The 12834-nt window shown below is 39.9% G+C and overlaps 1 protein-coding gene across 3 annotated transcripts in view; it reads left to right on the top strand.

The window, feature by feature from the left end:
• The window catches only part of CELSR1 (cadherin EGF LAG seven-pass G-type receptor 1), a 564861-nt gene that overhangs the window by 288462 nt on the left and 263565 nt on the right, over nt 1-12834 (top strand). For all 3 annotated transcript variants that reach the window (XM_029617243.1, XM_029617241.1, XM_029617244.1), the window contains exon 4: nt 2063-2178. In XM_029617243.1, coding sequence (XP_029473103.1) covers nt 2063-2178 — 116 coding nt within the window. The remainder of the gene's footprint in view (nt 1-2062; nt 2179-12834) is intronic.

Here is a 12834-nt window from a genome sequence, read left to right as displayed (position 1 = left end):
TCTGCTCGCATATTTGGAATATGGAAGGATGTTTCTAAGACACATTTCATGTGTTGTCTTTTACACACAAATTTGACCTTCAATCGTTGACCCTAACATATCATCCTAGTCCTTAATCTGGGTTTCTAGTATCTGCCCTTTCTTTTGCACATAGCTATGACCCCAAGCTTATTATTTCTGTTCTCTTAATGCACCCTTATGAGATTTTTCTGTTTGGCTGAGAGCACACTCCTCTGTTGATCTGATACCTAATTCATTTAGCTGATTGTTCTGCATGTTTCCATTTTACCACCAATTCCACTTTATAGCCAAAAGAAATTCTGTGGAATCCTAGAGGAAGGTCACAGCATGCAAACAAGTGCGTTTTAGGGCCTGATTTACTAAGACTTTTCTCCCATTCTGTCTCTGAGGGGAAAAAGCTTAGTAAATCAGTGAGAACCGAAGATTTGAGGTTACTCCGGTCATCAGAAGATCGATGTTTTATATAATTTCTGATTGTAAATGAAAGCTAGTCCTCAGAGGAAAAGTGAGTTCTTAAATGATACTGCTTTAAGACTTGAATTAAAACTCAGAACCAAAAAGATTTAGACATGTTATGCACATAAAGGTGATTTTTGGTTTGCTTACCAGCCTTTGGAGTGTGTGTGTGGGTGTGTGGAGGGGTAGATTATGATTGTGCTTCAGAAAATGGACTTCTGATCATCATTAGTGTCTCCGAATCACTCAGCAGTCTGATATTGTCTAAAAATAGCTCTGTTACCTTCACTACTGCTACGAGCTGCGTAATTCTGAGCAATTAAATCTGTTTTCTCTGCTAAGCATAGACAGCTTGAATTTATTATATAGGGAGGATAACTTTCAAGCAAATGCACAGTAGCATATATGTCATTTTATAAAATACATGTATCTCTAACCCGCAACATGCGCATGAATACGTGCAGCGCATTGAAACCATATATGTCAATGCATTGAATGCGAGTATTTTTCCTACCTATTTTAAAAATAGATGCTTGTATATTTTACACACAAAAGTAATTTAAAAATGTGTGCATAAATGAAATAAACAGTTTATCAATACTCCATCAGTTCTCCCACTTCTTCTCCAAGTCATTGAGACCTTTCTGATTCTTCAGCCTGAGCTCCCCTTTTCCCCCCCCCCCCCCCCGTTCACCCAGACCTCCCACCCAGTCAGTACTACACAATAAATGTGTAGTGTAAAAAATGCAAGTAAGATGGCAAATGTACATGCTTGTATTTTTAATATAGCAACTTATAAAACACTTTTAAACTAGCAACTTATGCATGCAACTGTTGGCCTACCCGGGAATGTCTCTAGACTGCTCCTTTTTTATGCATGAAAGTGAAAATACATGCATATTTAAGATTTTTATAAAATACGGAATAGGCGAGTGGATGCTATTTGTACACGTATATGCTAATTTTTACACTTGTAAAGATTTGAAAATGCACCCCACAGTGTGAAACAGTTTTAGCAATAGGGACAGAAGTGCACAGCATTCTGTTTCTAAAACCAGGTGCAATTCTTGCTTTCGGATGCCCTCTGAATTTTTTATTGTTATTTTTTTGTTATCACATGTAATTCTTCTAAGACTCTGTAAATCCTAATGTTCTTTATTTTCCTAAAGCCCAGAAGGCAGAAGCTTAGGAAACAATTTTTCAAGTTCCGAGACGGAGACCAATGCTTTTCAAATAAAAATCCTATTTTTTCAAGAGTACAAAAGACTCTAAAACCACAAGGATAAATTTCCCTACTCTGTTGTTTCAGTAGTGATTGCAGGGCAGAGACAAGGACAGCTCTTCACGGTTATTAGGTAGGTTAGCACTTCATTTTTAAGATGATATGGAACAGAGATTGCTCAGATTTTCTTGGTGTGCCAGTTCTTTAATACAGAGGGTTGGGGTGGGGAAGAGATCATTAAGACACAGGTGTTTCTGTCTCTATACAGCATTCTTTATCCTCTGTCTGGTGTGAGTGCATTCATTATAAACCTATAAACCTAGCCTTTTTCATTGGAAATATATGACTGTCTTTGTATTCTAGGTTTGCTACCCGAGACAGGAATGCCCTACTTCTTTATAATGGCCGTTTTAATGAAAAGCATGACTTTATTGCACTTGAGATCATTGAGGAACAGATCCAGCTAACCTTCTCAGCAGGTAAGGAGTTAATTATCCTGCACTTAAATCTTAAAACTAAACATCAACTGTCAAGTAAACTAGCCTTTCAGAGCTTATTCTGCTTTCATCTATGTCATTCTCCCTGTGGCAATTTTGCTGACTAAAACTGTGAACATTACTGCAAAGATGCACTCGTTCATACTTTAATAGTGCCGGAATTAATTTTGTTCTTAGGCTAAATGCATGCAAATATAGCTCAGAAATATTCATTATACCTGTTCAGAAAACCAGAGCTGAGTGAGGGCTTCAAAGGTCTGAGTTTGGGAAATTATAAATGCTTCAACTTGGGTGTTTATTTGCAGAGTTCTGTGACTCTCAAATGGATTCCAGCTTAAAATCTGACCATCACTGCTATAGATCAGTAAATCCTCTGTGCCAGCCATAGAACATATAGTCGCCTGTATCCAGTGCAGTACTGCAGGCTCAGATGCAACTTCATTTCCTCGCATCCAAGGAATTCTCTCTGCTTATCCCATTCTTTTTTAATTCTGTTATTATTTTGACCTCCACCACCAGAGGCTATTCCATGTACCCCTCTCCCTTTCTGTGAAGAAATATTCATCATGTTGCTCCTTCGTCTACCTCATTTTAGCCACATATTATGAATTCTTGTTATAGAAATTCCTTTCAACTGGAAAATGCTTGTTGCTTCACTCCTTCAACTCTTCAGGGTTGTACATATTTAGGTCCTCAAGTCTCACTTCATAGGATTTATGGTGCAGACTGTGCACAATTTTGGAAGCTCTTCTCTGGACTACCTCTACTGTCTGTACAGCTGCAAAGTCACTAAGGGGTATGTTTAAAACATCTAGTCTCCCATGCTCATTGATATTGGGATTTAGCTGCATGCTCTCTGTGCAGGATGTCCCAGCCTTCTTGGAGGCCAAATTCAGCTATCCCATTGCTGTTAATGTTATAACTGCCACTCCACGCGGATTACTCCAGTCTTCTTGAAAGCCTGATGTAGTCCTACCACTTCTGTTTAGGGGTGTAATCACCATGCTATACGGATTGTCCTGATGCTGTTTGAGTTATAACCATGTCATTTAAGGAGAAGCGACCTCTGGAATTGAGCACAATGGCTCAGATGAGATCTTGCCAGTGATCTGTCCACAGGCTACCTTTTTTCTCCTGTTAATTCCTTTCCTTATGCACCTTTCTTCCAGCTCTTACCACTGTTTTGTAGCACTGTTTTGCTGCCTTGAGATGATCAGCCATGGTTACCCTGAGCTATCATCTTCTTTGTGCCCATTAATACCTCATCCTCTATAATGCACTATTCTCTAATTTTTCATGCATGACTCTACACGATTTTGTATTAAACATGTTGAGCAACTTTATTATCTTTGCAATGGGGTTATTAGCGGCAGAGTTGTATGTCATAATCCCTGATTCTTTCAGTCAAGATGCAAAGCTCATACAACTGTAAACTCTACCATGTAGTGAAACTTTCAGCAAATACTGTAGCAGTTGTAACAGTTTGTAACATCTGTATGGCAGAATAATGCTGAGGAAAAGCAATGAAAATGTGCATTTATATAGCTTTTTCATCCACTCAAGGCCCTGAAGTGCCTTATAATTAAGTACTTCAGAAACTTGCAGGCATCTACCTTGTGGTGAGTGACCCAGCATCCTATGTCTGCTGACCCGATTGCAGGAAAATGTTCAGATGGGGGTATATGAAGCAGGGTTCTGATAACGTTGTTATCCAATTAGTTATGTAAAGGAAGACCCACAGATGTAACATGACCTATCCAGGATCACATACTGCTTATGGAAGAAGACTTTAATTTGTATTGTAAAAGTTCTGACTTGTAATTCATTGCTTTTTCCATTTGACCACAGTCTTACATCACAGCAAAGGGAAAACAGATGAGGGTGTGTATTTGCAGTTCATTCTCTCCAAATGTAAGCTTTCCTAGCTTGTGGGAGGAGACTTTTTTTTTCCTATGACATGTTAATCTGTTCAGATCAAAAATCTGATATTTCTTCTTTGAAAAGGTCTATTGTTCTAGTGTTAAAAGGCTTGTCTAAAAGACCCAACCTTTGTTTGCTCCGTGCTATAAAGAGGCAGTCGAGTAAATATTGTTTTTCATAATTACCCAACAGCAGCAGTGCCTAGCCACCTAGATTGTTGCCTTGCTGTAAATACTTTCTTGGGAATGCTCTTGTTTTATGTTTATACAGTGTAGTGGGTGAGATAACAGTTTCTTGAGATTGAAAGAATGGCAAATACACTTCAAATATCAGTGTGGAGGACCAGCTGCCATGCAGGAGAGAGCAGTGTGGTCCCTTGCACCTCCTGCCAATCTTGCTGGGAGAGAAGATTAAGGACATTATTGATTTAGAGCTTCTGAGAAGCAATGGGGGAGTCCTGACATTCTGTGAGGGAGGGGAGAGACCAGGAGTTTGTGCTTGATTTAAGCGCCTGGGGTAGGCAAGAGTGCTTGTGCCCACCCACACCCTGATCCCCAGTCCTTTCCCTCTCTCTCCACTCCAACTGGTAGTAATGAGCTGTTGTGACGGGCAATACAGTGCTGGATCAGAGAGAGCAGTGGGAGGGATGTCCGCACCATAGGAACTTGTAGCAGATGATGGCAGTGCAAGAACTGTTTGCGTATAGGTGCGTATATGTGGAAGCAGCGAGAGACGGTCTAATCGTATTCAGAAGCTAAAAGAATGGAGACAACTGTGAAGTCAAAAAAAGAAATTGTTGTCTCTGGCTTTCTTTGTCTATTTTTACAGTTTGAAGTAACTTTTCATCTTCTACCTCTGTCTCCCCCTCTTTGCTGCTGCCTCCCTCACAAAACAAGCTCCCAAAGCAGGTCATGTCACCTGTCTGCCTCAGAAATTTCAGAGCTGGGGGAGAGAGCTCATATTTGTTATGTCAGCCCTTCCGTATTACATTTCAAATGTTGTCCTTAACCTTTAGTCTACAGTGTAAAAAAAAACAAAAAAACAAAACCTGGTAGCAATAATAAACACACAGACCAGGCTGTGCAAACATACAGTAAGCAAAGGCTGCTCACCAGTTTTGTAAGCAATTTTTTTTTTTTTATAATGACTTTGGCAAGTTACAGTTAGACCAGGACACATCTTTTGTTTTAAAAATCTGTGAAATTGTTTGCTAAATATCTTAGATCAATCACACAGAGTATTGCAAGACTTCATTTTCGTATGGAAAAAAAAAAGCTGCCTGGGCAGTGGCAGGGTGGTGTAGCGTCTCCCTCCTATCACCCCCACCCATGCCTTGCCATCCCAGCACTGCGTCCACACTTTAGTACTGTTTCTGTGATTATGGTTAATTTTTCTTCTTTTGCTAATTTGTCAAACCTTACTTCAATGGCTTTATTTCAGATATGAAATCCTGGTTGGAACGGGCGGAAATGTTATGTGGAATACACTAGTCACATGCTGATTAAACTACAGACTTGTTGGCATTGGCCCACCCCAGATGCAGAGAGGTCAATATTCAAAGTCATTTAACTGGATAATTCATAAAATATCTGGCTAAATGGCAGCTTTTTGACTATTTGGCCATTTATCTGGCTGAATCATAGCTAGAAAAATCATCACTCAGCGTTACTTTACTGCCTGAGACAGATTGGTTTAGCTTCAAAGGCATTATCCTGTTTTGAATCTTCTCAGTCCGATCAGACTCCAGAAGCTGTGTTTAGGGGTTCAAAGTCTTTTAAGTTGGCAGTAGGTGTACCACAAGGGTCGGCATTAAGAGCCAGCTTATTTACAGAGCGCCTGCGGCCTGATTCTCTCCCTCCCCACCTAGATTTCATAAATGGCATTTCCTGGCCACGTGCCTCCCACCCTCCAAAGTCCTCCTAGAAGTGAAAATAATATTTGGGGAGGAGGGGTCTGCAGGTTTGGCCCTTGCCATCCTCATCCCTGATTCTGTTTTAAAATTGAAATCAGGCTGCCCCCCCCTTCTCCCACCCACTATCCCTATGTCCTGGGCTGTCCCCTCACTCCCACCCTATCCTGCCCCTCCACCCCCCTGATCCTAAAAGCCCAGCTGGGAGCGAGGCATGTAATGACCTCCACCTGGCACTGCCAGGGCTGCTTCTGTCAGAGCTGGGGGGGGGGGAGTTGCATATCTAGCTCCCAGCTATGGTTTTTACAGGTGGGGGAGGGGCAGCCTGGAGCATAGGGATTGAGGGTTGGGGGACGACATTTCAGTTTACAAATGGAATTGGGGGCCTGACCTGTGGACTCCCCAACATTATTTTCACTTGTAGGGAAAGCTTTGGGGAGTGAGTGGTGCTCGGCCCGGGAGGGACAATTTTTGAATTTTGAGGGAAGGGAGGGAATCTAGCCATGGACCCACTTTTACAACTTCCTTCCTTGTTTGTTTGTTTATTTATTTGTTTATGTTTTAACTTTATGGTGCTACTTAACCTGATATCTTTGAAAATATATGTTAATTAGCAAGTTATCTGGCCCCACAAGGCTGAATAACTTAGAAGCTTTTCACTGGTTATATTTAAACATAACCAGTTGGGTTTTTAAATTATCCTGCTCCATGTAGCCAGATAACCTTAGGAGAGTATATTCAGGGGAGCATTTAATCCTGCTGAATATCCGGGACATGTTATCCAACTAACTTTAACCAGACAACTTGTCCATGTGCCGGCTTACTATGAACCTCGAAATATGTCGATTAGAGATTGAAGTCTGTAGTGTTCTGCATGGATATTCGGCTGAAAAGTGTTTTGGTTTGTCATTGTTTTGACCGGCTGATTATTTTGATTTTTTTCTCTATTTAACACTAGCATTTTGTTGATGGCTTTCCAAATTCTCTTTGTAATATAAAACCTCATTGTTTTTTTAAATTGATTTTTAATACATTAATGTGTTTATAGTTGGTCATATGTGCTGATACCTGCAGTATTGACTGCATTTCAGTCTGAGTGACACAAAGCAGTCTGATGAACAGAATCATTTTAAGTATTTCAGATGGAAGTTTAAATAGACATGATAAGGCTTTAAATCCCTCCTTTTACCCCCTAATTTGTATTTCATTTCTCAGGGGATCTTGGTATTTAATATTTCTGAAGTTCTTCCTATGTATCCACTCTCATAATTATGAATGTAATTAAATGGAAGATTTTCTATGTTGAATTAATTAGAACCCACTTGTGGTCATTACCCTGATACATATAAATCGTAAATGCAGCCCAAACAACTGGAAAATGGTATGAAGAATGAGATTTTTTTTTCTACATTTCACATATCTTATTCCAATGAATCATAACATTTAAGAAATAGCTAGAATCAAAAAGGGAAAAGATTTAAAAATAAGACCTAAAGAGAACGCAAAAGAGCCAATAAGTGGGCAAGTTGATGTTGAGAAGAATCTGGTAATATTTCTTGCCTGCAGGCGAGTTACATATTTTTTTTAGATTTCACACTTTTTTCAGCCCTTCAAAGTGGATTACATTCAGGTACTGTAGGTATTTTGTACCTGAGGCAATGGAGGGTAAAGCCCAAGGTTATAAGGAGTGACATCAGGACTCAAACCCTGGTCTCCTGGTTCATAGCCAACTGCTCTAACCACTAGGCTATTCCTCCACTCCAAAGCATCTTGAATACCATCATTCAGTGAAATATATAAAAACCATACATTAACAAACAGATAAAGTATCTATTTTAATCAGAGGTTTTAGATGTGCAGATTGTCTGATTGTATGTTGTACTAATGTGAGAATAATCACATTATCCTGAAATTTCACGGATATTGCTTGCTCTGTTTCTGAAAAAGAAAAACATTGTTGGCTGGCTATTGAAACAAAACAAATTGCATGCATTTTGGATGTGAAATTACATGCAAAGTAAAGTTAGCCATACTAAAGGTGCTGATAGGGATGTGTAGTCATTTTAAAAACATCTTAAAATCTATAGGTTTCCGATGTTTAAAAAAAAAAGCAAAAACCTCCAACTTGCATCAATTGGGTACCTCAGTTTCACTTTCCATATAACTCAGGCTGGTTGAGGAGAGAGGACTAATTGTTTCACAATTGTCTTTTGCAAGTCAGAAAAAGTATGATGTTGTTCAGCACAATGTGGCACCATTGGAGCATGGCTTGTCAATGTGTTGATTCGATTGTGATGCGCTATGAGGCGATGTTAGTTGGTTCTCACTGTATGTCTTATATAGACAAAATGGCATGGACATTGAATTAAATTTATGACTCATTTAGAGTCGCAATCGGTGCATGTTTTTAAATCAGTTGATTTCTAGTTTGTGGATGTGACCACATCAAACCCTGGAATGTAGTTTCGCACATCAAACACTTGCCACAAGCATAGTGCCCTTTTTCTGCTGCACTACTTGAAGGTCTAATGGTCTGTAAAGCAGATTTGACCAGATGATCCTGAAGATTTTGCCCCCACATGTAGGCTACCTTAGGAAACTCTTTGAACACTGGATGTAAGATTAGAACTGGCCAGTGTCTACGTAAAATGTCCACTACCTTATGTGCTTGATTGGTAAATTTTAAAACTCAAACCAAATCCTTAGACATCGAAGGCCGTTTGCAGGATAGCAATAAGGATCTGTAGGTATATAGCATCCTTTTATATGCTCACTTCTCTATTTATTGATTGATTTTTTTGTATACCGTTCGGGGGAGCCATCACAATGATTCACATAGTTACAATAGTATAAAATAAAGTAGAAAAACAGAAAGTTAAATTATTAGTAGATATAAATAAATTAAAATGAAAGCAAACAGTAAAACAAAGCTAAAATCCAAACTTAATGGTGTTAATAATACATACAAGTAGAGGTAAAAAAAATACAATAAAACTTCATTAAAAAGGAGGTAAATAAATAAAAGGAGAAGGTGCTTGTTAAAAAACAGGTTACTGCGTCATAGTTCACAATTAGATGATGATCTGAATCCTGATAAACCTTATTGAATATCCATGTCTTTAGATCTTTTCTGAGGAAAGCCTTGATTCAAATGGTGGAACATAAATTGTGCTTGTGTCTTGCCAAACACATCTTAGAAGTAAAAATTGGCTCACTAGAAGGCTATTTCTTAAACTTCTTGGATGACAGCTACTGTAAAGAAGAAAACTATTGTGATCCGTAGGCTTGTGGAATAATGAAGTCTCCAATCAGTGGACTCATTTGATGACCACTAAGTCCAAAAATGCAATTTATTTATGATTATATTGCATGGTGAACTGGAGATGTCTGCTCAGCCACTCAAAAGGGAATTGTTCAGATCCCCAAACCTGGAGTGTTAGAGAGAGACTTTACAAGGCATCCAGTACGGTAACACAACTGATCCCTAATGAGCCGGCAGGAGCCCCTGCAATAATTCTCTGTAATTTATTTATTTGATTTATATTCCACCATTCAGACATATCCATATCTGCAACATATCTCCCAGGTGAACAGCATCTGGCATGTTAGAACACTATAGGTAAGGCAAGTTAGCAAGTCAGACCCTTAACTTTGGGTTATAAATTGGCTGTATGGGCTGGGTTGGTCAGGCTGGGATACGAAGCAGGTCTGTACATTTGGAAGCATATGTGCACATTTTTTTTCATGTGCACATCAATTTTTTTTTTAAAACCAACAATTTTTAAGTGGCAGTATTAGCATTGTATTTCTATATATAGCACAAAGAAAAATTTAAACCTGTGAGTGATGCTCCAAAATGTATGAGCAACCGCTCACTTGTTCAGCTTAGAGGGAACTATGCCTCCGGGTGGTGGTGACTCTGGATGCAAGCTGGGTTGTTCCTGTGGATCGCCTCAGCTGTGGCCAGTGTCTTCCCTTACTACCTGTCCCTGTAGGATGTGGGAGGGTCATTGTCCTGCCTCAGCTGGCACTTAGCAGCTGACTTAGAACTGGGGCAGACCAGGGGAATCCAACTGTTTGTTTAAAACAAAGCATCACAAAGGCTCTTGGCAGGTGTTGATGCAATTGATTTCTGCCCAGTGCTCTGAATATCAAAGTGAAGAAATTCAGTGAAGCACAGATAAACAGTGGAACTAACTATTGTGGACAACCTGTTCTCATCAACTATTAAGCCCCTCTGTCCACCTTAAAAAGGATCACACTCTCCAGTCATCTGGTTCTTTTATTTGCAGTGGCCTACAATTAAGCCCCCCATCCTCCTTACAAAGGATCATATTTTCTGGCCAACTGGTTCTTTTATTTCCAGTGGCCCCATGTTCTCATTACAAAGGATCACACTATCCAGCAGCCTTGCCACACTGGATTTATGACAATCTGGTTCTTTTGAGCTTTCTTAAGATAGCCAAATGCCTCATCTAATTAGTGGTGCGCATGAATGGATGAATAATATTCCACTGTCCCTACTTACTGTCTTATAACTACAGCCAAGAGAATGGGCTTGGCAGAATCAGTGGGGCAAGAAGACCCTGTTGAGCTTGACTCTAGTCTGGCACAATGAAGAGATGTGAAAGTTGTAGGATAAGTGGGAGGCCTTTGAGCTGACAGTGAAATATCACTACTCTTATCATTTTTTCATTTACCCAGTGAGACAGGGGAGACAAGTCCAGAGTGACTCTAGATTTTGACTCCAAGCACTTGGTGCATGCTGGGTGTGACTCATTCAGGGTCAGTGGCAGGTAGGGAGTTTGCCTGGGGCAGTATACCTGTCAAACTGTAATGCAGGAGTCCTAAGGCAAGCACAGGAAGGACAGAAATCTCCCGTGGAGACAAAGACAAAAGCTTGCTTTATCTTGATTTTAAGTATGAATTTAGACTGTGAATGCAGGGCCTTCCAAACCTTCTGATTTTTTGAGTTTAAAGCAGAAAAATTGCCACAGGGAGCCGATATCTGTAACACTAAGGACTAAAAACATTTTAAAAACTCTGTCATTTTTATTTAAATGAAGCATTTGCTTCAATAAGTTAGACTGTGATTTCTCAGCACATATCAGCTATATTAACAAGCGGTCTCCTTTGTAATTAATATCCTGTTTGTTGTATTTTTATTCCAGCAGTGTAGTATTTGCAGCACAGATAACTGTTTGTTTTTTACTTGTCATAACTTTTGAATTATGTATATTTTTATTGGATCCCACTCTGAACTTATTGGAGGGGCAGATACATATTTAAAAAATATATATAAATTTAAAAAATAGAGACGGCACTTTTTGATGTTTTGATGACGGCTCTTCCTATCATTGCGAAGCAGAATTCACCAACCTTTAGATTTTTCACTCACTAATGAGAAATGTGAGCTAGGTTTAGACCATTGTGAGACAGATTAGTTTTACTCTACTGATGATGTATTGTAATAATAATCCTGCTCAGTGAGAGAGGAACTACAAGGTCAGACATTTGGTGTATATGCTTGGCTGAGGGGCCAATGGGGCAAAGTTACCGTCTGTGGGATTATGACTAAACCCCTCTAAGTCAGACTCCCCCCTAAATGGAACAATACTTCAGCGCCGTGGAGCCTCAGTTGGCCTGGGATAGCTGACTATCTGGCCAGTGAGTAGAGCTGCTTGCCTCTGGACCACAGTACAGACAGAAGGGGGTCGCCCTTCTGTAGTGCAATGCATGTTCATGGGGAGCCTGGTGCTAAATCATTTGAAAATGACCTGATTCTGGATCAGGGTCATGCGTAGCAGAGCAGCCACTTTGCTGCGGTCTACTGAAAGTCATCCTTTGAGCCAAGCTTTTGTCTTCTGCTGCAACCCAGCTTGGAAATCATGCTTCCTGCACAAAGATAATGCCTGGGGCCCAGTAGACAGGAAGGCACTCAAGGAGTGCTTCAGTTGATAGGTTTCTGCTGCTCCAGCTCAAAAGAACCAGATTGTCATAAATCCAGTGTGGCAAGGCTGCTGGATTGTGTGATCCTTTGTAAAGAGGACATGGGGCCACTGGAAATAAAAGAACCAGATGACTGGAGAGTGTGATCCTTTTTAAGGTGGACAGAGGGGCTTAATAGTTGATGAGAACAGGCTGTCCTCAATGTGGCTTAATGCTCATCCATCTGCAATGGGCTTAATATACACTTATTCAGAGTAAGTATACTGAAAGAAGGAAGAGAATGTGGGAGAACATAAGTAAGATTTTATTGGTTTATGGTGGATATAATCCCCAAGAACTAATACAGCTAGAGTAATTTTAAAGCAGCACATCCCTAGTACTGGATATGTTCCTTGTTTATTTGGCCAGTAATTTGCCCTGAGTTTCAAGCATCACATTTCCATGTTCTTTTGGCAGAAGTAAAAAACTTCTCCAAAAGTCAATCGAATACAAAATAACTATAACAAATTGTAAAGAAATAAACTCCTCTCCAGCTAATCTCAATAGGATCCCAACAGTCTGCATGTTCCATTGTGTCTTGGTGGAACAGACATGGGCTAGCAGAGAGAGTAGCCTCTTACGTTCTATGTTTTTGGAGGTCATTTGGAACAGTGTGCCTTCAGACCTGATCAGGTGGGCCACGGAAAAATCACATCTGCCTGATGCTCAGATCCAGGCTGGCATCTGCGCCCCGCACCTGACAGAAATGAATTGCTAGCAGTGGCTTTAAAACAGTTATTCATTTATTTATTTACTTCTTTTTACTATACTGATATTCAAGACAAATGTCTTATCGTACCGGTTTACATCAAAACAAGGGA

The sequence above is a fragment of the Rhinatrema bivittatum genome, chromosome 9 (genome assembly GCF_901001135.1).
Source record: "Rhinatrema bivittatum chromosome 9, aRhiBiv1.1, whole genome shotgun sequence".
Classification (NCBI taxonomy): Eukaryota; Metazoa; Chordata; class Amphibia; order Gymnophiona; family Rhinatrematidae; genus Rhinatrema; species Rhinatrema bivittatum.
This window is presented reverse-complemented; position numbering and strand designations above follow the sequence as displayed.